Here is a 24,178-nt window from a genome sequence, read left to right as displayed (position 1 = left end):
ATATGCTACAGTAGAAGAAATTAGTGTTAAACTGCAGAATAGCTTGCTATATCAGTGCAGTGATGCTAGAACTAAAAACTGGAGATAATACAGGAATCTCTTCAGAAAGCTCCACTTGAAGAAATTTGTAGCAAGGCTCCAGCAAAGGCAATTGCCAAATGGAAGTCCATAAATCCTTTGACTTTGAGACCAGGGTGCAGTGAGGTAGAATTAACAATCAGCTGCCTGTTTAGCTTTGAGGGTTTATGGCATAGTCTCTAGCACAATGTGGATTTTCTGTGCTATCACTGTGTGGTTTTTTGAACCAAGCCATCTACCTTGCTGTGGTCTTAAACCAGGCATATTTCTCTCTTTCAAGAATCCTGGATATAAACTAGCCAGGAAGCTGCAGCAGATGTTCGCAACAAGAGAACCATATAATGAGTATTCAGGATGGCGCAGTAGCATTTTGTAAATCTGAAAGCAAGTGTTTTGTCTTTATGTCTGAAGATCTCGACATTTATTTATTAAATTTATATACTGCCCTTCATCATAAGATCTTAGGGCAGTTCACTGTCACACAGATTTACAAACATTTTTTGGAAAATGTACAATTCAACCCTGTTGGGTGACTCTTGTACAACAACTTTCTGGCATGATTTCATTTTAATTGTGCTAGCAATAAGATGAGTACTGGTAAAATGCTAAGTTTCTTTGGTTTGTATAGTTTCTTAATAGGCACTATTTGTCTGAAGCTGACTCCCCTATCAAGAAGCCTGAGGAATCCAAACCTTGGGAAGTGGAACAGGTTAAAACAAATGAACCTCCAAAGTCCTGGGAAATGCTTGTTGACATGGAAGAGCAGGAGCAGAAGCAGAAACAAGATTATGTCAAAACTCTGGAATCTGTAAGGCAGCAGGGAAAGAAACTGGAACTTTCAAAGCCTTGGGAAGCTCATCTTAAGGAAGGTGATGATGATCACAAGGAGGAAGTTCTGAAGCCATGGGTAACTCAGGTTAGAGAACAGCGGGCCTCCCCTAAACACTGGATGAGCAAAGCTAAGGAAGAGCAGGAACAAAAGCCACAATGTCCAAAAACATGGGTTGCTCAAATAAGAGTGGAAAAACCGGAACCTGCGAAGCTTTGGAGTGCATGTGTTGGAGAGGAGGAGCAAAAGAAACACGAACCTGCAAAGCAATGGGTAGCACACATCAAGCAAGAGAGGGAACAAAAAACCCAACCCCCAAAGGTTTGGGAAACATCTGAGGGACCACGGCAAGCACTTCAGAAGCCATTACAGAACCCTCCAAAGATATGGGGAGCTGGAAATCTTACCTCAAAGGAACAATCTGGGCCAAAGAAGCCTGATTTGGGACCCAGTGAAGTGAGTTGGTATAAACAATAGTATTGTCTGTACAATATTTTTATACTAAAACTACAGTTTAGGGTGGTGATGTATCTAAAAGTTCAAAGTTTGGGCTTTGTCAATGACCAGCTTATTTTTTGCCACAGTGGTCTAACTCTACATGAAACAGTGTTCTCAGCAAATATTTGGACATGGAAATAAACTAAACCTAAAGGGGTGTAAATAGTTTGCTGTTCAGTGAATTTTTGCCAAGTTCATATTTGGAATGGCAAGGGGGAGAGAACTTAGCATTGCTGATCGCAAACCTTGAAGATTCTAGATGTTCAAAAATGGGGAGTAATATATAATAGAGGAATAGAGCAGGGAGAAATATAGACATAGACCTCCAAGTTTAGATCAGTTTTGCATTTCTATAATAAAATAAAGAAGTATCTGAAGAAGTGTGCATGCACACGAAAGCTGTGCATGCACACTTCTTCAGATACTTCTTTATTTATAAAGAGGTATCTGAAGAAGTGTGCATGCACACGAAAGCTCATACCAAGAACTAACTTAGTTGGTCTTTAAGGTGCTACTGGAAGGAATTTTTTTATTTTGTTTTGACTATGGCAGACCAACACGGCTACCTATCTGTAACTATAATAAAATAAGGGAAGGATAATGAATCTGGGAGGCTTTTTTTAACCTACATGACAGGGTTGTTAGAATTAAAGGAGAAGGTGAGGGTAGCCAATGGGTCTCAACCCCTTGGTGAGTTAGGGACTTCCCTGCATACAAAGACAGTCTCTGCAGATTGAACAAAGAAGACTAATAGTGGGTCCAACAGTCAAAGTGGTTTCTGCTGTAGAGGGAAGTGAGTGGCAGATAGGGTTCATCAACCTTATCAATCAGCGGAGATCCTTCTGTATGACTGATTTCTACTTAAACAATCAATTTGTCAAAACATATTTCTAAATGCTTTTTAATATAGAAATGAGAGCTCAGACTGAAGTTTGATTCTGACATGAAACAAGTGGTTACAGTAAAATGCCATTAGGTAATGGGGCTTTCAAAAGTTAGCTAATCTGATACTTTGTGTATAACACCGAGTCTGTGGTGTATTTATGTAAAAGTGGAATTTGCTGCCTAGGACAGTGGAATTTGCTGCCTAGGAGTGTGGTGGAGTCTCCTTCTTTGGAGGTCTTTAAGCAGAGGCTTGACAACCATATGTCAGGAGTGCTCTGATGGTGTTTCCTGCTTGGCAGGGGGTTGGACTCGATGGCCCTTGTGGTCTCTTCCAACTCTATGATTCTATGATTCTATGATTCTGTGTACATTGCTAAGTCATATTATAATAAATCTAATACATGGAATTCTTATTTTACATAGGATGAAAAGACAGATGGAGTGAATGAAGGAGGCATTGATGCTACGTCTGTTGGAGAACCTTGTAAACTACCTAGGAGCTTTGAAAACAGCCTTCAGGTTTGCTTTCTTGGTCATACTGATCATAGGAAATGCTTCAAAATGCTTAAACTTGGAATCCTGAGAACAGCTGGAATACTTCCTGTGTGAAGTATCCACTTTGAATCTTTCCAGGGAAAGGAGAATTTAAAACCAAAGAAAAACTGTTCAAGTTGTTACATAGGGCCATGGCTCAGTGGTAGAGCATCTGCTTTGCATGCGGGAGGCCACAGGTTCAATTCCTGGCACTTCCAGGTTGGACTGGGAAAAGACCCTTGTCTGAATTCCTGGTGAGCTGCTGCCAGTCAGTGCAGACAGTACTGAGCTAGACAGACCAGTGGTCTGCCCTCTGTAAGGCAGATTCCTAAGTTGAGTATCTCAGGAATCAATTCATAACCTTAGTAGTAGATCAGTGTTTAAAATTCTGGAAATTTTTAATTTTAATATCAGGAAGAGGTCTACTTCAGGAAAGGTATGAATGGACCTCCTGTTAAAATAGTAACTTGAAAAGGAGCTCATATTCTGAAAATGCCACTTTCAGGACTTGGTTCTAGGATCCTCCTTTTTATTTGACTTGAAATTGTGTACCTGCAGCACAGCCCCATGTGTTTATTTAGAAGTAGCTCCTACTTTGTTCACTGGGGGCTTTCTTCATTGTAACAATGTTTAGAATTTAAGCCTTAAGTAAAATGTAAGATGTACATTGGGAGAATATTATTGATTGGAGGGGTAACCACCATGGTGCTCTCCAGATGTTGTAGACTACAGCTTGCATTGCTCTTGACCTCTGGCCCTGTTGGCTGATGGGAGTTGGATTACAACAACTAGAAGGTACCATGTTGGCTACTCGTGTTTTGCAAGTTGACTTAAGCACCAACAAAGCCCCACAAATAACCCAGAGATGCATTTTAAATAAAAGGACACATTCTACTTATGTAAAAAACACACAGATTTCTGGACCGTCCGTGGGCTGGATTTAGAAGGCGATTGGGCTGGATCCGGCCCCCGGACCTTAGTTTGCCTATCCATACTTTAACCCATACAATAGCATACTGGAAAAAGCACTCTGGGAATCTTGGCTACTCTGAATAGTTCAACTAACATTTTCCTCAGCGATTTTTTTTATTATTATTATTTTATTAGGCACCTAAACCTGTTCATCAACCAGTTGCAGAGTTTTCCTCTACTAGTCTTCCAAAGGATCCAATATTAAGAAGGGAAAGACTACAAGACCTGATGACTCAAATACAAGGGACCTATAATTTCATGCAAGTAAGTTGTCCTGGATTACATGGAGTTTGGGGGAGTATGATAGGTACCTAACGGATGGTGAGCGCAAGGAAAAAATGAAAAGGAGGGCATCAGTTGGTGTTAAGGTCTCAGATATTTTAATGGCACATGTTTTCAATTGCTGAAGGCAATTTTCAGAGGTTAAAATGCACCACAAAACATGTAAACTTTTATTCATCTCTGAATAGATTCTTGTTTTTTTCAAGAGTGCAAGACTTGTAACTTTTTTGTTTTTAAGGAGTCTTTACTGGATTTTGATAAACCTTCACAACGTGCCATTTGTTCATCACAAGCACCTTCAGTTGATTCCACAGGTAATCATAATTGTGGTTAATGGTGAACAAGGAAGACCCTATTTTGTTTCATGTTCTAGGAATCTCTTATCACTTTCATAAAGCAGAAAAGACTGGCGTAGCAACAAATTATTAAATATATGTGACAAAGATGTTCGATAGGTGAGATTAATACTTCATGGTATATCTTAGAAGTATTGTATGCAAACTTTAATTTAAATTCAATTTTTGTTCTTGTTACAACCATTATGGTCACTTCAAGCATCATCAGAAATAAATAGACACACTATACAGATTGTGCAGAGATATACTGTTAAAAAAGAGATAAACTTTAATTGAATTCATTATTTTCTTAAAGCCTCTATTTCTATTAAGCAGTAAATTGTGAAACACATTTTTTTAAATTACATTGCATCCAAAATTTTGCTTGATACTGGAGCAGAACTTACCGTATTTTTCGCCCTATAGGACGCACCGGCCCATAGGAAGCACCTAGATTTGGGGGGGGGGGAAATAAAGGGGAAAAAAATTATTCCCCCCCCCAGCCGCAGATATCTGCCTGAAGCGCGGGGCGCTCTGCTTCAGCGCGCCCCGCGCTCCGTGCAACAGGCTGCTATCCGCAGCCTAGGGAGCCCTGCAGCTCCCTAGGTTGCGGGTGTCTGTCTGAAGCGCGGGGCGCTCTGCTTTGGCACGCCCCGCGCTCCGGGCAGCAGGCTGCTATCCGCAGCCTAGGGAGTCTTGCGGGAACTCCCGTGGGCTCCCCAGGCTTGCTGATAGCTTCCTGAAGCGTGGAGAGCGAGAGGGGTCGGTGGTAGTTCAACTCTGATATTTGAAGAGCAGTTTCGTGTGTAGAAAGGGCATAACCAAATGTTCCCATATTTTGTAGCACCTAATGAACAACTTTCAAGCCAAAATGATTTCCCTGAGGAACTAGTTCAGGTAAGAGTGATAAGCCATTTGTCACAATGCATGTCAAACATGCATTGATTATTTGGAATGTATTTTTGTATCTTGACTGCTTAAACTGCCTTGAGCAGGCATCCCCATCTGGAGGCCTCCAGATGTTTTGGACTAAAATTCCCATCATCCCTGGCCACTGGTCCTGTTAGCTAGGGATCATGGGAGTTGTAGTCCAGCAACAGCTAGAGGGCCGCAGGTTGGGGATGCCTGGCCTTGAGTAACCTTCTAAATGTGGCTTGCCATTTTGGCTTCTCCCCACCACATACCAATCCATTTACGACAAAAATCTTCTCCAGATCGAGACCTTGACACTTAGTGACTGATCCATTGAGCAGGTTAACTTGTCTCCTTCTTCCAGAACATGCCTGTTTCTTAAGTCCAAATTCTGATATAGCTTAAAAAACAGAAGAATCTCCGCTCATGGTGACTGCGTTGGAGAGTTTCCAATGCTACGCACTCAGCGACCCCTCCCCCCTGCATTCCGTAAGAGTGGGAGGCAGGTACTGGATGATCTGCGAGTGAGAGCTCTCCCCCTCCTACCCAAGGGGGGGGGCGGTTTGCAAGGATAATTACTCTCAAATTATCCTTAATTGGCTGCATGCCCCGGGTCTGCTAGTGTGGGAACAGCTGTTTACCATGGCAGCAAAAACCGGAAGTCCTAAATAATATTTTCAAGAATTTTTTCAGACTATATATGAAGTCTACCGTACATTACATTATATATTACATTGTATATCCCTCTATTGACAGGTTGCTGCTTCTCCCATAGCCTTGCACGGCTCAATCACCTCCTTAACTTCTGACAATACACTGTCTGAATCAGAAACTGAACTTGCGACACCACAGGTTACTGATTGTTCTTTAGAGTTTGCCCTTGATCCTGATTAACATGTTGCCCTCTAATGTAAAGGTAAAGGTAAAGGTACCCCTGCCCGTACGGGCCAGTCTTGACAGACTCTGGGGTTGTGCGCCCATCTCACTTAAGAGGCCAGGGGCCAGCGCTGTCCGGAGACACTTCCGGGTCACGTGGCCAGCGTGACATCGCTGCTCTGGCCAGAGCCAGAGCCAGAGCCAGAGCCGCACACGGAAACGCCGTTTACCTTCCCGCTGGTAAGCGGTCCCTATTTATCTACTTGCACCCGGAGGTGCTTTCGAACTGCTAGGTTGGCAGGCGCTGGGACCGAGCAGCGGGAGCGCACCCCGCCGCAGGGATTCGAACCGCCGACCTTTCGATCGGCAAGCCCTAGGCGCTGAGGCTTTAACCCACAGCGCCACCTGCGTCCCTGCCCTCTAATGAGGAGGTGCCTATTTCTGACCTTCCTTCGTTTGGTATTTCTGAGAAATGGGGCAGGCACACATTGGGAGCATCTTATGCCAGGTGATACTGAATGTGACAGGTTGGTGTGCAGCAAATGCTGGTGTGCCATTCCCAAATAAATATATTTGCTTAATTATAATATAGTTAGATATAGCTTGGAAATTTAATGATTGTAGTAGCTGAAGATGTAGCTTGATCTTGCAAGTGGTACTTTACCAATTAAGATACAGCTCTAGTTGTGTTATACTACAAGGGAAACTGAAAACCAGAATATGTCAATTTACAGTGCTAAAGCTGCTGATAGCTATTGAATAAGGAAGTGACTATTACCATTTTTTGCACACTATATGAATACTTAACGGCTTGCTTGTAGTTGGAACAAAAGGGAATTCACTTCTAGTGAATTTGCACTAACTTCGTTCCTCTTAGGTGATATTTGGTGGGGAAGGAAATTAAGTGAAATACAACAGTTATTTGATGCATGCAGTATTGACTGAGAAGGAAATGTATTTTTGCCAGTTGGTCATTATGGTGGAATGATGTAAGGGTTGCAGCCTTGGAATTCATTTCAGAGTTTACCTAACTTCAATATTGATATCTAGGCATGTAGTAAGAGGATATACTTTCTGTAATAACTCAGGCCCAGCATCTTCCAAAATACCATGTGTAATCTGGGCACACTTTCTTGCAAGCATTTTTTCCCCATTTTAAGTAACTAATAACTATCTGGTTATGTCTCTAGACATCTGTTACAAATTCTCAAGAGTCTGAGAACTTCAGTCCACCTCAGTGCTTTTATCAGATAAGCAAAGAGATTTCTGAAGTATTAAAGCCTAAAAAATCTGAAATTTCTCAGGTGAGTTTGACACATACTGTAAGAATTTGACTGATAAAAAAGTGTGCCGTTATTGCAGGGGTGATAAATATTGTTCCCTTGATATGTTGGCCCCAGCTGGCATGGCTGGTCAAGGATGATGAGAGTTGTAGTCCAACAACAACTGGAGGGGGACCATGTTTGCTATCCCTTTGTTATATAATGTTGATCTCTGAAAATGAAAACTAGTAAGTTTTAAAATGCGAGTTCATTGCCATAAGGATCTCCATCATGTTAAACTTCTGTATGTATATGTTTGAAGTGGTAACACATCTACCTCAAACATGTTTGACATAGTCAGCAGAGACTAATGGAAATCCCAAATGCACAGCAAGAACAAATGAAGTAGAAGCTATTCTGTTCTTTGACATGCCCAACCATTGGCTTGCAAGAAACTGCTGGTGTTTTGACAGCATAGGGTTTAATAGTGTAAATGGCTTTCCCATTGGCATGACAATAGAATATTACTATTTTTTCCTTCAAGGTTCCTATTCCTCTTTCAAGTGAATCACAGACATCATTGACTCCATCAAGAACTACCATGTCACCAGTACCCCAAGAGAAGGGTTTCCAGTCTCCTTCCCCAAGTAGTAGCGTTAGCATGAAAGCACCTCCCTTTCAGGCTGTGCAGATTGTAAGTACGTTGGCTGTCTAGGTGAATGCAATTAGATGGGAGGGCAAAAGCTAGACATAAACAAGGAGGAGCTAAATCCAGGGTCTCCTCAGAAACAGCAGAGCACCCTGTATAATAGAGGATACGTGTTTAGTAGGAACTATTATTTTTAAGCAGATGCAGATGTATTTACTACAAGTTTACAAGAGAAGCATTCCGTGAAGGGATCCCTTTATTTTTTTGCATGCTTACAGCTGCATTTAGACCTAATAATACAATTGCTGTTTTACAGTTCCTACTTGAAGTTTTGCAGCTTTGAGACTAGAACCCCTGTGAATAAGGAGTACCAATCTTAATACTTAGTTGAAATTAATTGCAAATTCCTGGTAGAATGTGATATGTCCATGGCACCAGACCCCTCCACTCCAGCGTAAATGGAAAATACTTAAGTTTCTACTCTGTGTAGACTACACAGCACAAGATGGGGCAGACTTGATAATGCATGTGGCCTATAGAAACACTGTAAAAATAGCCCTTTTTTTGCATAATTGTGTGTTGTGTTGCAGGTGTTCAAAGTGAACGCGCCTTTACCACCTCGCAGGGAGCGGGATATAAAAGAGAACTCTTTGCATCCTACAGGATATAATCAGAATTTTTGTACAGCAAGTACACAGACTCCACCCCAGTGTAAACCACAGTCTACTCAAAATGTTGAACAAACTGCTTTTTCTCAAGATGCTTTGCCAACTGGTAAGGAAAACCTCAGTGCAAGAATGGTAATGGGGACATCAGAGTACAACTTGATTGATTCCTCAGCAATGGGGGTGCCTTACACTATTTAACCCAAATGATTTCAAGGCACTCTGCTAGTGGCTATAAAAGCAGAAGTAGAAAAGGACTGAAGAGTGATGACTTGGCAGTATCCAACTGCCCATCTCCAAGGAAACATGAACTTATCTGACACGTAGTGAAAAAATTGTGGCTGGGCGGGGACTGTTTCTTTAACAAAACCCTACGGAGGATAAAGCCATCAATAGCCACATTATTCACATACCCTGCTAGGACAATAGGTAGGCATCTAGTTGGCCACTGTGAGAACAGAATGTTGAACCAAAAGGGCCTTTGGCCTGATTCAGCAGCGATCTTACATCCTTAAATCTTCCTGGGCCAGGTGAAGATTTTCTCAGGCTTTCAACTTTTGTTGTTCTTTAACTTTGGCTACTTACGTTTTCTACTGCAATCTGTCCTGTATTTGAGGGGTGGAGTATAGATTTAAATTCTAAAAATAAGTCCTAATTATTGATGTGACAGCCTTTGATGAAGTAAAGCATTGTTGGAAATAACTGCATTAACTACTTGTTATGATAAACATGATTAGATTTTCAAGGAGGCAGGTGGATAACTTATCTGTAAAACTTTTACTTTGTTAAAGCTGTAGAAATGGTTTGGTTAATTGTAACTGCCAGTAATAGGGGAGATGATTCTAGCTGTTCAAAATAAAGACTTGCAAACTATCTTGAAAGCCTTTAGCTGCTAAAGGTTGGGTGAAGCAATAAGGGAAACTCCTCCTACTTTTAGACTGAAAATTATAAGGCTATTTTAAAAGTACCTGGTTGAGGGAGCTGTTCCTGTAAGCAATGGTATTCTCGCCTTTTATGCAGCACAGACGACCACTTTCCCTAGACCACCTCAACCTTTTGTCACAAGCCGTGGATCGGTCAGAGGCACCGTTCGAGGTGGAAGGTCAGCAACCAATTCATATCGCTCTCCTGGTGGCTATAAAGGTATGTATGTTTTCTGTGGAAATACTGACCAATGGATATATCTTAACATTGTACAAGTAGAATATAGTTGGCCAATACAAAAAAACCACATAGTAAAGGGCAACATTCAAACTGCTGAACTTTAAAACCTTATTTGCTCATGGCTGTTGTTGTTTAATAGTAAGACACATTGAGTTGGATCAAAGCTGTGTCAGCAGTTGGTTGCTTGAACCAACAGGGTTTCCCAGGCTCTCCTCTGCTGTAACGCCGTGTCCCCTGAAGTCTCCCAGTTGGGACCTTTCATTAAAGTGTGGCTGCAGCACAGAGGCTGAGGTTAGAATGGAGTCAAATGCTAAAATTGGTAAGCGCACCATGCACAAATAGAAGGAGGGAAGTCCCATTTCATGAGCAGCCATCTGCCTGTGCAGCTGTGCATCAAACCCTTTTGTGGTTCTCTGTTGTAAGCAGCTTGATAGCTTAAGGTTGAAAAGGCAACTTTCAACGGGCAACTTTCAAGTTCCTAAAGATATCTATGAAGTTGATCCATTACTTTAAGGAAAAGCAGGGGGTTGTTTTTTTAAGCTGTTTTTTTTAAAAAAGAATTTTATTTCTTTGAGAAGAATTGTTTATTGCATATGTAACAATATAACTCCATACATATAAACCACAATGTTAGTCTTGTTTTTTTAAGTGACTTTCACCAAATAGTAGTAGCATGTGAAAAGGAAGAAACTTAAGCCAAAAGATCAAATGCAGCATTTGCTGTCCATATCTAGTTGGATTTTGACCTCAACAAGAAACACTCATGTATTTGGTTGGTGGTAATTCCAAGATGCTATTTGGTATTGCAAACTAGGTGAATATCAATTTAAGTGTTAATGACCCTAAATAACTTTGGTTGTAAGCATGTGCTCAAACTGAAGTCAGATACATAGTTACTGAGCATTGCTCCTTTGCCTGAAAATGCTGGCTGCCAAAGTGAGTCATGAACTCCTTAATTTTCTAACACAGGAAGAGTTCTCTAACACTGTAATTACTGGATAAACTTCTTAGTTACTCTTTTCCCATAAAACAAAGTTATGGCCTAAGAGTCAGAATCTCTCAGTACTCAGCAACGTATTGGGTATTTGACCTGCCCCTAGGAGGGAACTACCAGAGTTCTCCAATGTGTTACTGGGAGACACAGAGATCAGTCTGTCAAATCATTCTAGTTCTTAAAGCAAATGATTTCATATTTTGTTCAGCAGGTTTTGAAGTTTACAGAGGATCACCTTCTGTTCCTAATGGCCTTTATAGCCAAATGCATCTTCCTGGCAGAGATTATCCTTCAGTGCAGTATCCTCACAGGGTAATTATTTTGGAAGACTTTTGGCTTTGCGAAAGTATACATGACCCTTGGTGGTGGTGTCCTGCTCGGGAATAAAGAACAAGTACTTATTTGCACATAGTCAGGTTAATGGTGCTTTGCAAATTTGACTTACCAGACTGAGAGGAGTATTGTAATGTATCATTTAGTAGGGACTAATTTGAATTGAAATGCCATCTAGAAAGGGCTGAATATATTCAGTGTTCATGCTTCCCATCCTAACTCTGAGAACATGACTTAGGTTTATATCTCTCAAGTTTATTGGGTTAATGCAGGCATTGCCAGACTTGGCCCTCCAGATGTTTTAGGACTACAACTCACAAAATCCCTGGCTAACAGGACCAGTGGTCAGGGATTATGGGAATTGTAGTCCCAAAGCAGCTGGAGAGCCAAGTTAATGTGTGTGTCATGGAGCTATCTTTCTGAGTTCCCAGTATGCTGATGGATAGCTACAATGGTATTACAACTTGCTCCACTTTCATGGAATATACACTCATATCAATTTAATAAAGCACATTCAGTCAGCTTCAGTGATACTGGAGCAAGGGTTGGCCATGAGAGGTGTCCAAGTGGATTATGACCCCCCTCCTACTGCTTTGAAGGCAGGAAAGATTTGATCATATTCTTTCTCCAGTAGTCCTCTCCCAATACTACTCAGGAGTGGGTGCCCCTGGAGCACTGCTCCTGACTGGAGCTATCCTCCCAAAGGATGGAGATGCATAGTTGAGGTGTGCATCAAAGTGCCATGCAGTCACACCAGCCTAAAACATATACCTGAGGCCACTGGTTTCCCCACCTGGAGGTATCCACTGGGGCATCAATGCACTATAAAAACTGCCTTTTGAGCTCCCCTGGTCAGTCAATTAGTGTGCTTTTTCTCACGGCCATCACAACAGTGTGGAGAATCTTGGAACTCAGTGCTGTTGCCAGCAATGACCACCGGTGTGTGTTCCAATATGCAGTATTCTGGACTGACCTGACCTTCATTCCTAAGGGCAGCTTGTCTTTCCATGGAGCACAGTAAACGGTTCTCCTCATCCAACCCTTAAACCATCACACCTCTCTGAGTGGACCTGGCAGAAGCTGAATGTCTGGGTCCTCAAGATCAATATTCCCACACAATTGCCTTTACACAAAACAGTATCTTATGTCCTTCTGCCTAACTACAGTAGCGGAAAAGCTTTAATTTAATCCTAGTGGATAAGGACTTGCATTCTGTATTCTATGAGTCATTACACCTGCCAACACCATGACACACTACACATTGGCAGCCTTGTCTATAAATACACCAGATTTGCCATGTTAACTAGGCCACATTTCATACACCATTGCAATTTGGACATACATGCTTCAGAATATATTTTTTTACCTTCTAGCTATCTTTTTTTCCTTGAAAGTTCAGCTTTGGAAACCAGTAGGTCCAGGCCACACTGCTTTATTATTTTCCTCCTCTTCTTCGTTCTTCAGTCTCTCACGCTGTCTCATATTACAAAGTTGTTTCGGCATCACCTCTGCCTTGGAACAGAACCACACCAGTAGAGAAAGGGGGGAAATCTGATCATGTTTCCTTCCTTCTGAACAGTAGGAGGAATCATAACCCACTTGGACATCTCCCACACCCAATGAGAAGTAGCATTCATGGCGTGTATTGCACCAACATTCTAATTTAAAAGTATAGGTGCTTAATATGCATCCTGTTGATGCTGGTAGAAATTTAGTATGTTGGTTGGACTAACTACTTCTGATGTCTACTAAGCAGCAATAAACTTCAGTGCTGGTACAGTGGTACCTCGGTTTTCAAATGTCTCAGAAGTCAAATGTTTCGGTTTTCGAATGCCGAACACCTGAAAGTAACTGCTTTGGTTTTGGAATGCTTTTTGGAAGTCGAACATGTCACACAGCTTCCATATTGAATTTTCCTGAAGTAAATGCTTTAGTTTTTGAACGTTTCGGAACTCGAACAGTCTTATGGAACGGATTACGTTCGAAACCGAGGTACCACTGTGTAGCAATTTTCTTTTCTCCCTCCCCTTCCCCATGAAGTAGATGTTATATGGCTGTAAATATTGTCTGGAGGTGCTTGACTAAACAGGAACAAATATTTGTGTTCTCCTAGGATTTGAATTACCAGCAGAACTATAAGCGAGGCGGTATTAGTAGTGGCCGGGCAACCTCAAGAGGTAAGTTTACTTCAGACATTGCTTAAAATGCAGTTCTGTCCTAGATATATGTAATACCTGAAATTAAACAACATAGGGCTGCATACAATAGTGATTGGATAATCGGGTGTTCTTTCACCGCATATGTTTTTTGGCTGGAATCAACTGTCTTATGCACCATATGAGCTCCATTTCTGCTCACAAGATGCATCTAATTCTTTCTGGCCCAGGAACATGATTTGTAGAGCTATTAAAAATTGATGGGGAAGGGGAGAGTTGTCATTTCAGTTGAGTTCTGAGCCTGCTCTCCTTGATGGAGGAGAAATGATCATATCTAATCTCTTCAATCATTTGCCCAAAGCAAGTAGGATCAGTCAAATATCCCGGCTTTCTAGCAGATGCTGGGTTTGTTCTTGTCTTATTTTTATTTAATACTTGGCTTTTAACTGTGAAAGGTTTTCTCAGCTGTGGTACTTTCACCATGAGAAATCTCCCTCTGTCTTCTCTGGTGGATGGGGAGTTGCCCATCACTGGGTGTCCTGTTCCATCTGTAAAGGAAACTTTATGGAAAGGCAGTGTTCCTGCTCTGCCTTCTCCATACCTCAGAGTCATATGAGCAAAAAGAACTAGAAAATATTCTCTAGAGCAGGGGTAGTCAGCCTTTATATATCTACCACCCACTAATGCATCTTTCTTGATGGTAAAATTTCCTTTTTTTTAAAAAAAAAATATTTATTAAAGATTTTCAAATATAACAGAAAAAGAAAAACATCCAGATTTAAAACCTTATTTTCATTGGCATCTTTCCAGGACTTCCCCTCCCCTCCCCCTCTTGTATTCCAATTCTTTCAAATAGATTCAACAAATTCTTACCCCAAATTTTAAAATTATTTATCATTGGCCCAATTTAAAAAATATTTTCCCATCCCCTAAAATCGACCTGTTCCCTTCCACGAGTTCCCCTCTTTAATATGCAATACAGATTAAAATAAACAGAAAAATAGAAAAAAGAATAAAATGTAATTTAACACCCTTTGGATTCCAAATTTCCCTCCCCCCTTTCCCGGTTGTGTTCCCAATGTCCGTCAATATCTACTGTCATCCTGGAGCTCCCACATCTAAACCACAGTCCTTCACCAGTCCGCTTTGCCGTCTTTTTATTAGTCTTTGCCGTCTTTTGGTCATCTTTGATTTCACATGTCCAATCTTGGAAGGAGTCTATCTTCCGACTTTGTCCAGTTCTTGTTATTCTTGTTGTTCTTGTTGTTCTCTCTCCTCCTCTTTTTTTTTCCCCTGCTCTCCTGCACAAATGTTCTAATTCCAAAAAGCTTCTAATTCCTCTGCAGAGGCTTTGTTATTCAGGAACAAAACATTACATCAAGTCCCTTCCATTCTTCAATAGATAAATCTATTGTCTCCTTTAGTGTGTAAACCTCTATAGACAAAATAGTGTTCCATTTCTGCAGTTTCCCAGGAGATAAAAAGTCCTATTCAAATTCGATGCCAACAATACTTGTAGTGTCCCACAGCTCCTCTAGAGGGATTATAGTAACTCAGTTTCCTTCCCGATCACACCCAACAGTCAAAGTAACTTATTATTCCTTGTTTTAAACAATTTATATCCAATTTGTAACAAATGTGACCAGCAAAGTCCTCGTAACAAAGTTCTCTTTTTGTTCTTCCGCTTTGACAGCTCCTTTGACAGCTGTCAAAACCTCTATTTCTCCTCTCCCGGCACTCTTACGGATCGCTCCCGGGGTTTCCGGGGGGGGGGGGGGTGTTGCCTTTTAATTCACATTCCACTTTTCTCCTCCAGCCCAGTCTTATAATTTTCCATCGCGAAGTTAATAATTTTATCAAAAAAAGGTTGCACTCGATCTTAGTTGTCAAATCCTTTGCTTTAGCTCCTCTACAACAGGGGGGAGGCTGACTTCCTTTTTGCACCTCCCCCGCTCGCTCCGAATTTAAAAAGAATTTTTCCCCTTTTTTAATCCAAGTTCCAATTACTCACGGGTTATTCTTTTAAAGTCCAAATTTTCAATGGAAGAAGTCAGCGCTCTCCGTCGAATGGCATGCGGCTTCGCTCAGCAGGGGAAGCGGAGGACTCACAGCACACACCCCCCCGTCACCTGCTCTGCAGCCTTTAAAAAGGCTCCTTCGCGGGTCGGGGGGACGCAAATGGTGCCCGCCGAGTCACCATGCCCATGGGTTTCAGCGCCCATGGTTTTTGAGGGTCCCCACATCGCCGGCGCGGTAGAACCCAGCCCCTGCCGAGCAGGCTCCCTCCGGAGCTCGGAGGGAGTCCGCCATTCGGCGATGGCGCCAACCCGGAGGTCCCTTGATGGTAAAATTTCCTTACCGCCCACCAGTGCTCGATGGAGGGAGGATTCAGTTTGTGCCGTTGAATCCCCTACCGCCCACCTAGAATCCTGACACACCCACTAGTGGGCGGTAGGGAGCAGGTTGTCAACCTCGGCTTGAGAGAATCCAAGACTAGCTTAATTAACAGTTCAGAGCAACCATTTCACTGTAACTATTGTCTCAAGCCAGTAGTAAGTCCACTTTATACACAGGTGATTTAAAGTAGGCCTAATGGTTTGTTCAGATTATCAAGGAGAAGTACTGAAGTTGCTCCTCCAGTCTAGCCATATTAGCAGCTTGGTGCAGAGTTTATAAAATCCTTAAAGCTTCTGTATTTTAGGTTACAGACAAGAAAACAGACAGGAAGAGAATTGCTCATCAGGTAGAGCTCGAGGTAGAACTCGTGTTAGAGAATACTTCAGAAGAAGGGAATTGAGGAAAACTGAGAGAAATGGGAAGGAAGCAGAGTCTGAAAGCAGTCTTGTGGCCACGAGGATGCATCAGTTCAGTTAGTGTTGATTAACAGTTCAGTTGATATTGGTAACTTGGTTTTCTATACTAAATAAACACACATTTATAAGATATGTCCTTTCTTGGTAGTAAGAATATTGCACCTTCCAAAATGTGTTTTCTGTTAACTAGATATTTAAGTATTTGTCTTGATTTCCAAGGTGAGCATGTAGCCACAGCTTATTCACCATAAACATAATAGTAGAACTATTGCATTGTCATCTTAACCTCTGCTACTCTTTCTGGGTGAAGAGAAGCTTGAATCAATTCAATGCTAAGCTTGCTGTGGAAGTGCACTTGTTACATATCTGACACACACATTGTTTTCAAAGGAGGTGGGAACGCTGTTTGAGTTAAGAGGAAATCTGGACTTGCAGCTTGCTGATAGACTGGCCCTTGTGTTTGCTATGAAGCAGCTCTGCTTTTTTCAGAGCACAGCACCAACTGCTGTCAGTCAGGGAGCCACTGTGTGTTTTGGAGGTTATCTTGCCATTAGTGGAGAAGATTTTTAAAATACTGAACAGATACTGGAGCAGATAAGCATGGGGTGGGGAGAATGAATAAAGCACAGCAACCAAAGCATAGCTGGCTTGCAGCAGCATGAGGAACACACTCAATCCAGAGGCTGTATATTTGTTGGTTGAGTAAAGCTGGAGTTGCTTTGCAGCTGAGAAACCCACACCCAAGCCTCTCTAACATTGTATTCATCTCCACACTCACTTTGAAGAAAAATGATTAAAAACTTGTAAGAACTAGGTACAAGTCTAACTGGGATCTGTCTAGTTACTAATACACAAGGTCTTTTTTAACGACTGCTTGAAACATGCAAGCTTGAACAAACGAGTGCTAGAAATACTGAATTTAAGGTTACGTCAGAACTAACCATTGCTCGCAATCTTCAACAGCAGGATGGAGCGATTCTTCTCAGGTGAGCAGCCCAGAACGTGACAGTGAGACTTTTGACAGTGGGGACTCTGGGCAGGGTGACTCACGCAGCATTACTCCTGTTGATATGCCAGTGACGAGCCAAGCAACCACCTTTGTACCTGTGCACATCTATGCCTTCCCACAGCAAGTCAGAGCTGCCTTTTCGGCTAGTAGAACTTCTAACTTTACTCCTGGAACTCTAGACCAACCTATTACATTTGACTCCCTGTTACACAACCTTGGTGAAGCCTTTAATATCCATCTTGGTAGGTTTAGTTGTCCTGTGAATGGTACTTATGTGTTCCTCTTCAATATGTTGAAGTTGGCTGTGAATGTTCCACTGTATGTGAACCTGATGAAAAATGAAGAGATTCTAGTATCTGCATATGCCAATGATGGTGCTCCAGATCATGAGACTGCTAGTAATCATGCAGTCCTCCAGCTTTTTCAGGGAGACCAGATTTGGTTACGCCTCCATAGAGGAGCTATTTATGGAAGTAGTTGGAAGTACTCTACATTCTCAGGATTTGTGCTGTATCAAGACTGAATACTAATGTTTACAATAGATCTGCTCTAAACAATTTGGTGAAGGAAGGTGAAAACTGGGAAGACTCGTTTTGCACTGCACATTAACTGCTTAAAACACACCCACATAATTCTGAAATGGGATATGGTGAACTGTCTTGCTATGAGATGGAGTTGGGTCAGCACAAATGTGGCACTTTATCAGTTTTGATGTAGTCTTGATAGTAAAGCTGTGAATGTATGTTTGCTTTTCTCCCTGAATTGTAATTATCAGCTTACTACACTGCTCAAAGTTTGCCTCAAGTCTAGGCTATTCACAATGCCTTGTGCCTCAATAAAAAAATATGCCTTAGTATCAATGTCTGTACTGCTGGGTGCACATGATCTCCTTTATAAGGGGACACATTCTATGGTAGAGTATATGCGTTGCATGCAGGAGATCCCAGACTCGGTCCTCATAACTCCCACCTAAAAGGATGCAGCTGCTGCTTGTCAAAGTAGACTTCTAAAACTAGATGACCAGTCAAGGGTCCAACTCGGTATAAGGCAGCTTCATATGTTCTTACTTTCCCTTATAAAAATATGCAATCTAAGACTTGGAGTAGACCTACTGAAATGAATGCCCTTGACTGAATTGGGTCCATTAATTTAAAAGGGTCAGCTCTAAGTAGAAATTGGTTGGATACAATCCAAAGCAAGAAGTTGGGAAATGACTTTCAAAGTTACCTTTCCCCATTACTTTATCGAGTTTATACAGCTGTAGTCAGCTTGTGCTATTGTGAATGTAAGACATGGGTAAGCTTCAAATTTATTGTCATTCTTTCTTGCAGTGTGTGTGTGTGTGTGTGTGTGTGTGTGTGTGTGAACACTCCACATCTACTGGGAAATGTAATAGTAAATGTAATCCCAAAAATATTTCAAGTGATATTTTACTAGTCCTAATTGTTTTCTGGCAGTTCCTTGTCCTACTGATAATGCTGCCTCCTTGATACCTACCAGTGCTGCTACTTGGAAAGAAGTCCTTCTATATCTGGGGCAACACTCTAAACCAGTTCTCATTTTTCCTTGCTGCTATTTAACTAATTGAAAGTTCCTCAGGTCAATGTCTACATTGATTAGTTTTTGCACACATGGATGTATGGGCCTCTGTAGTACTTTAGTCCTTTGCTGAAACACTTTAGTCCTTTGCTGAAACACTTGTTAAAATTAAGAGCTGCTGTTAGCACTTAGTTGCATCTGACATGTTAGCAAGAATACTGTTTTCAACAGCAAGAGCTGGATATGCCAGTATAGCTGCCCACGGTGCACACATGGGGGGGCGCATAGAATCTGACTTGCATCTTAAAGGAATAAAACCTTTACCTGCTACTTCTGCCGCCCATGAAGCAGTCTTCAGAACTGCTCTGTTGTATCAGTGTTCAGCTTCTCACTAACACAAAAACTAGCTCATGCATAGCCTTTTAAATAGGTTTAATTAAGTGACACTTAATGGTAGTGTCTTCCTTTGCTCACTTGAAACAAAGTCTTGCCCTTTTAAGACTTTTGGTGTAGGATGCCCTACATTCATTTTTCTGGAGCTGATTGTGTGGCTGTATACTGGCGATTGTCCCAACCACTCGTTTCATAGCATAAAAGGCAAGGTTTTCATCTATAAGGCTTAAATCTTGCAAGCTTTCCAATGCTGCATATGTGAATATTGGTACAAAGAGCTAAGCTGAGCCTTAAAACACCCTTAATGTTTTCATCAATCACCAAAGTTGCTATAGCTTTTAATGCATCCTAAAACTAATTGTTTCCTATCAGCTGTTTCAGGTGATGAACTCTTAACTTCTCGAGTTCAAACTATCTGAAGTAAGCATCACACACATGTGGTTAGGCTTCTTGCCCTAATATTGGGCAAGAGAGGGGAAGTGTTCAAACTGTTCAAATAGTATTTGTGGTTTAGACTATTTTTCAACCACATTTCTTGAAGCAGTATGCAAATTAGGCAGATTATATTGCTAATACCTTGGGGTACATGCTAGATCAGGGCAGCTCAACTTTCCATAGCAAGTGGGCCATAAGAGTACTTCAAGATGGAGCCCACAGGCCACACACTGCCTTGTGTGTGTGCACACAAGGAAGCAAGGCCAAAATATGGGACATACATCACAGCTGGGTTCTAGAGCCCTCCACCTCCTTCCTAAAGCTGGGAAAATACTAATTAAGCTTTGGGAAGGGTATGCAAGGGCTGCAGGTGAGGGGAGCATCAAATGTTGCTGAGGACTCTCAGAAAAGGCCTTGGTAGCCGCATGTAGCCCTTAAGCCACACATTGGACTAGACAGTTATATCCCCCCAAAAAAGCCCACCTTGCAAAGTTCTACATCAGACACCCCAACCTTTGTCCCTCCAGATGTTTTGGACTACACTTCCCATCATCCCTGACCACTGGTCCTATTAGCTAGGGATCATGGGAGTTGTAGACCAAAACATCTGGAGGGCTGCAGATGTTCTACAGGAATGCCTGTTCAACATTCAAAGTGCTCAAAGTACATAGAATTAGATTTGTAACTAAAGTAAAAAGTGAATTGAAGGATTGCTTTGTATAAACAAAGGTTTTTCAGATGTCAGAGTGGAATATTAAAACTGGCCAATGGGATGGAAGCTTTAGTGCAGCTGGAGCTCCGCTTGGATAGTTTGCAAGTACCGTATTTTTCGTCCCATAGGACGCTCCGTCCCATAGGACGCACCTAGTTTTTTTGGGGGGAAATAAAGGAAAAAAAATTTCCTTTATTTCCCCCCCCAAAAGCAGGTCGGGGAAACCGAACCAGGTCGAGGAACGGCGCTGCGCCTCCCTGAGCTTGTGGGGCTGGCCGATGTCTGCCTCAGGCAGCAGGCTGCTATCCGCAGCGTGGGGAGCCCTGCGGGGAACTCCTGCAGGGCTCCCCACACTGCGGATGTCTGTCCGGCGCGCGGGGCGCTCTGCTTCAGGGCGCCCCACCCGCCGGGCGGCAGGCTGCTATCCGCAGCGTGGGAAGCCCTGTGGGGAACTCCTGCAGGGCTCCCCACGCTGCGGATGTCTGCCCGGCGCGCGGGGCGCTCTGCTTCAGGGCGCCCCAGCCGCCGGGTGGCAGGCTGCTATCCGCAGCGTGGGGAACCCTGCGGGGAACTCCTGCAGGGCTCCCCACGCTGCGGATGTCTGCCCGGCACGCGGGGTGCTCTGCTTTCAGGGCGCCCGGCGCTCTGGGAAGCAGGCTGCTATCCGCAGCCTAGACATCCCTGCCGGACCTCCTGCAGGGCTGCCCAGGCTGCGGATGTCTTCCTGAAGCCTGGAGAGTGAGAGGGGTCGGTGCGCACCGACCCCTCTCGCTCTCCAAGCTTCAGCGAAAGCCTGCATTCACCCCATAGGACGCACCCAGATTTCCCCTTCATTTTTGGAGGGGAAAAAGTGCGTCTTATGGGGCGAAAAATACGGTAAGCATATGGAACCTTGTACTTCAGTCTGCTTTGTGGGTGGGTATCAAGGGACGCGGGTGGCGCTGTGGTCTAAACCACTGAGCCTAGGACTTGCCAATTGGAAGGTTGGCGGTTCGAATCCCCGTGATGGGGTGAACTACCTTTGCTCGGTCCCAGTTCCTGCCAACCTGTCAGTTCGAAAGCATGTCAGGGTGTGCAAGTAGATAAATAGGTACTGCTCTGGTGGGAAAGTAAACTGTGTTTCCGTGTGCTGCTCTGGTTTTGCCAGAAGTGGCTTAGTCATGCTGGCCACATGACCCGGAAAAACTGTCTGCGGACAAACGTTGGTTCCCTCAGCCAGTAAAGCCCAGAGTCATTCGCGACTGGACTTAACTGTCAGGGGTCCTTTACCTTTAACTTTATCAAGGATTAACGGGGCCACAAGCGATTTTATTGTCCCAGGGTGTGAAATGAAATTGATTTTAGACTTATATCTGCACATTTGTCTTGGAATATGTGTGCATTGCACTGCCATGCAACATTAGCTGCAGATTTTTTGTATATGGTTTCTTAACCAGTTTATCATGTGGAAGCACACCCTGAATTGAGCTATTTCCAGTCTCCATAGGCAGGTTTATTCAAATATATTTCAGGTTCCACTCCTGCTTGCTCTCCCACTGTAAGTCTTCTACAGTGACCCTGTGTGTTTATTTGATCTTCAGATTCAGACGGGGCAGTTTGCTACTTCCCTCCCTTACTTTCCCAAAGGTAGGTGGAGGGAATCTGCTTCCAACCTGTACAATTACTGCAAATTTATCCTCACAACAGCACTTCTGATTTAAGAGAGCTTCCTTGTACAGGGACAACTTGGAGGGGGAGGGGGGAGGAAACCTGGGCAGTCTCAGCTGCAAAAAGGGGACTGCAGCTCCCATGTTGTTCTGGGAGTGTTGCCTTTTACTTGACAGCTAATAAGCTCCCTCTCCCTAAGGCAGCGAGAGGGACCCTGTGGCCTTACAGGTGGTGGACTGCAATGCCTATCACTCATTGCCGAAGCACAGCTGAGGAGGGTAGACATTTTGGAACTATGCAAAGCCAACAAACAGGCAGTGCATCTGAAACTCATTTGCACAGCTTTGCTTACAGTAACCCACACTCAGATTCACTCCATTCTCCCAAAGAGAATGGACATTGATGGTTAGTTCTTTCACCCTGATTTTAAATTTTATTTATACTTTTCAGATATATGCATTTCACTGATTTTACAATCATTTTGACATTTTAAAACTTGACTTCCTTCCCCTTCTCTGCGGTTCCTTAAATTTATTTTTAATATCTTCTGCATATCCAAACTTACTCATTTATTTATCTTCTTTTAATATATACTCTTGCGTAGCTGCAGGTTATTACAGTAATCCTGTCAGTGTTTTTATCTGTTAACAATTTATCTGTAAATATTCAATAAACCATTTCCATTCTTTTATAAAAAGTTTTTTTACCTTGATTTCTTATTCTTCCAGTAAGTTTCGCCATTTTTGCATATTCCGTAAGTTTTTGTATCCATTCTTCCTTTGCTGGGACTACTACTTTCCATTTTGGGGCAAGTAACATTCTCACCTGATGGTAAATTCTAACATTTCCTTCCTTTGTGCACTCTTTTGTAACTCTTTTTTCTATGCCCCCTCTTCCTACCCCACTGAACACCTTCATTGGGTCAGGGTGGAATTCCTTATAGTTAGTATTCTGTTCTTATTATGCCTCTTAAGCTCATTCTAGTTTTTCTATAATGTAAAGCCCCAGATTTCACATTTCCTTGTATATGAGGCACTACTGAATACAGCAAAAAGAGATAAGGGATTGGTCCTTATCTTTACACATATCCCACATTTTATGATGGGGATGACCAGTACACATGTGAAAGATTTTTTATAATGATCAGGTTATCTGAACGAATTTAGCATTAACTAGGAAGAGGACCTTTTTTGCAGTGGCACCCACTCCATGGAATGGCCTCCCCATAGAAAAAGGCATGATTCAAACAGTGGTGTAATTCTGGTGCATGCTGAAAACTTTTGTTTCACCATGCTTTTTGCTGGCTTCTGATGCCATTATGTGAAAAGGGTGTTAAATGCAGTATTCACTATAGAACAAAATTCTATAGTGCATTCAAAACTGCAATCAAAAAAATGGTAAAGTCATGGAGCAAGGGAAAGTTATGAAGTGACACACCCTGCACCTACAAATAAACAAGGAATCAAACAAGCCAAGACAGCACATAAAAAATTGTAAAGCATTAGACATAAAAAACTTCCCTATAGAGGGCTGCCTTCAGATGTCTTCTAAAAGTCAGATAGTTGTTTGTTTCCTTGACATTTGATGGGAGGGCGTTCCACAGGGTGGGTGCCACTACCTAGAAGGCTCTCGGTTCTCTGTAACCTCACTTCTCGCACTGAGGGAAGCCCCACAAGGCCCTCGGAGCTGGACCTCAGTGTCTGGGTGCATTTATAAATTTTAAATTTATTTTAAATTTATTTTTGTTATTTTGATTTCTAGGTGGACTTCTTCTGGACCAATGTTGTAGTACACACAAAATCTTTTGAAGTACATTTTTATCACAAAGAATCCTGTAGCTATGTGAGGGGGAAATTACAGTTCCCAGTATTTTTTTTTTGGCGGGGGATGACGACAATGGGTGGGGCTTTGTACACACCCCTTTAAATGTTTGGCAGGTCAGACCAAACAAGCAGTAGCATCACGTTTCCCCCCACAGACTGTAGCAAAAAAGAAATATTCTGGGTAAAAAGCAGGCTTGCGCGACCTTGGAAACCAACAAATTAAGGTGCTATTTATAACTTTTTTTTTTTTACTATAGCAGCCTAATGCACTCATATTACTTTGTAAGATAACATGGACTGATTACCTCCCCCACCCTCAGTATTTGTAAGCTCCCATTATTATTATTATTATTATTATTATTATTATTATTTGAATTTATATA

At 42.3% G+C, this 24,178-nt stretch overlaps 1 protein-coding gene across 8 annotated transcripts in view; it reads left to right on the top strand.

Moving 5' to 3' along the window:
- The window catches only part of CAPRIN2 (caprin family member 2), a 31,481-nt gene extending 13,379 nt beyond the window's left edge, over positions 1 to 18,102 (top strand). For 3 of the 8 annotated variants that reach the window (XM_079992235.1, XM_079992233.1, XM_079992236.1), the window contains 14 exons: positions 707 to 1,363; positions 2,714 to 2,809; positions 3,932 to 4,060; positions 4,317 to 4,392; positions 5,258 to 5,310; positions 6,082 to 6,177; positions 7,392 to 7,505; positions 8,008 to 8,157; positions 8,703 to 8,886; positions 9,798 to 9,920; positions 11,144 to 11,247; positions 13,382 to 13,445; positions 16,126 to 16,293; positions 17,204 to 18,102. In XM_079992235.1, the coding sequence (XP_079848361.1) occupies positions 707 to 1,363; positions 2,714 to 2,809; positions 3,932 to 4,060; positions 4,317 to 4,392; positions 5,258 to 5,310; positions 6,082 to 6,177; positions 7,392 to 7,505; positions 8,008 to 8,157; positions 8,703 to 8,886; positions 9,798 to 9,920; positions 11,144 to 11,247; positions 13,382 to 13,445; positions 16,126 to 16,293; positions 17,204 to 17,769 (2,580 nt within the window). In that variant the 3' untranslated portion in view covers positions 17,770 to 18,102. Of the gene's footprint in view, positions 1 to 706; positions 1,364 to 2,713; positions 2,810 to 3,931; positions 4,061 to 4,316; positions 4,393 to 5,257; positions 5,311 to 6,081; positions 6,178 to 7,391; positions 7,506 to 8,007; positions 8,158 to 8,702; positions 8,887 to 9,797; positions 9,921 to 11,143; positions 11,248 to 13,381; positions 13,446 to 16,125; positions 16,370 to 17,203 lie in introns of those variants that run through there. The other 5 variants (XM_079992240.1, XM_079992234.1, XM_079992239.1 and 2 more) reach the window with 4 other exon arrangements.
- Positions 18,103 to 24,178: the final 6,076 nt, after the last annotated feature.

Source organism: Podarcis cretensis (genome assembly GCF_951804945.1).
Source record: "Podarcis cretensis genome assembly, chromosome: 10".
Classification (NCBI taxonomy): Eukaryota; Metazoa; Chordata; class Lepidosauria; order Squamata; family Lacertidae; genus Podarcis; species Podarcis cretensis.
Note: the sequence above shows the minus strand (reverse complement) of the source record. Positions and strands in the feature narration are given on the sequence as shown.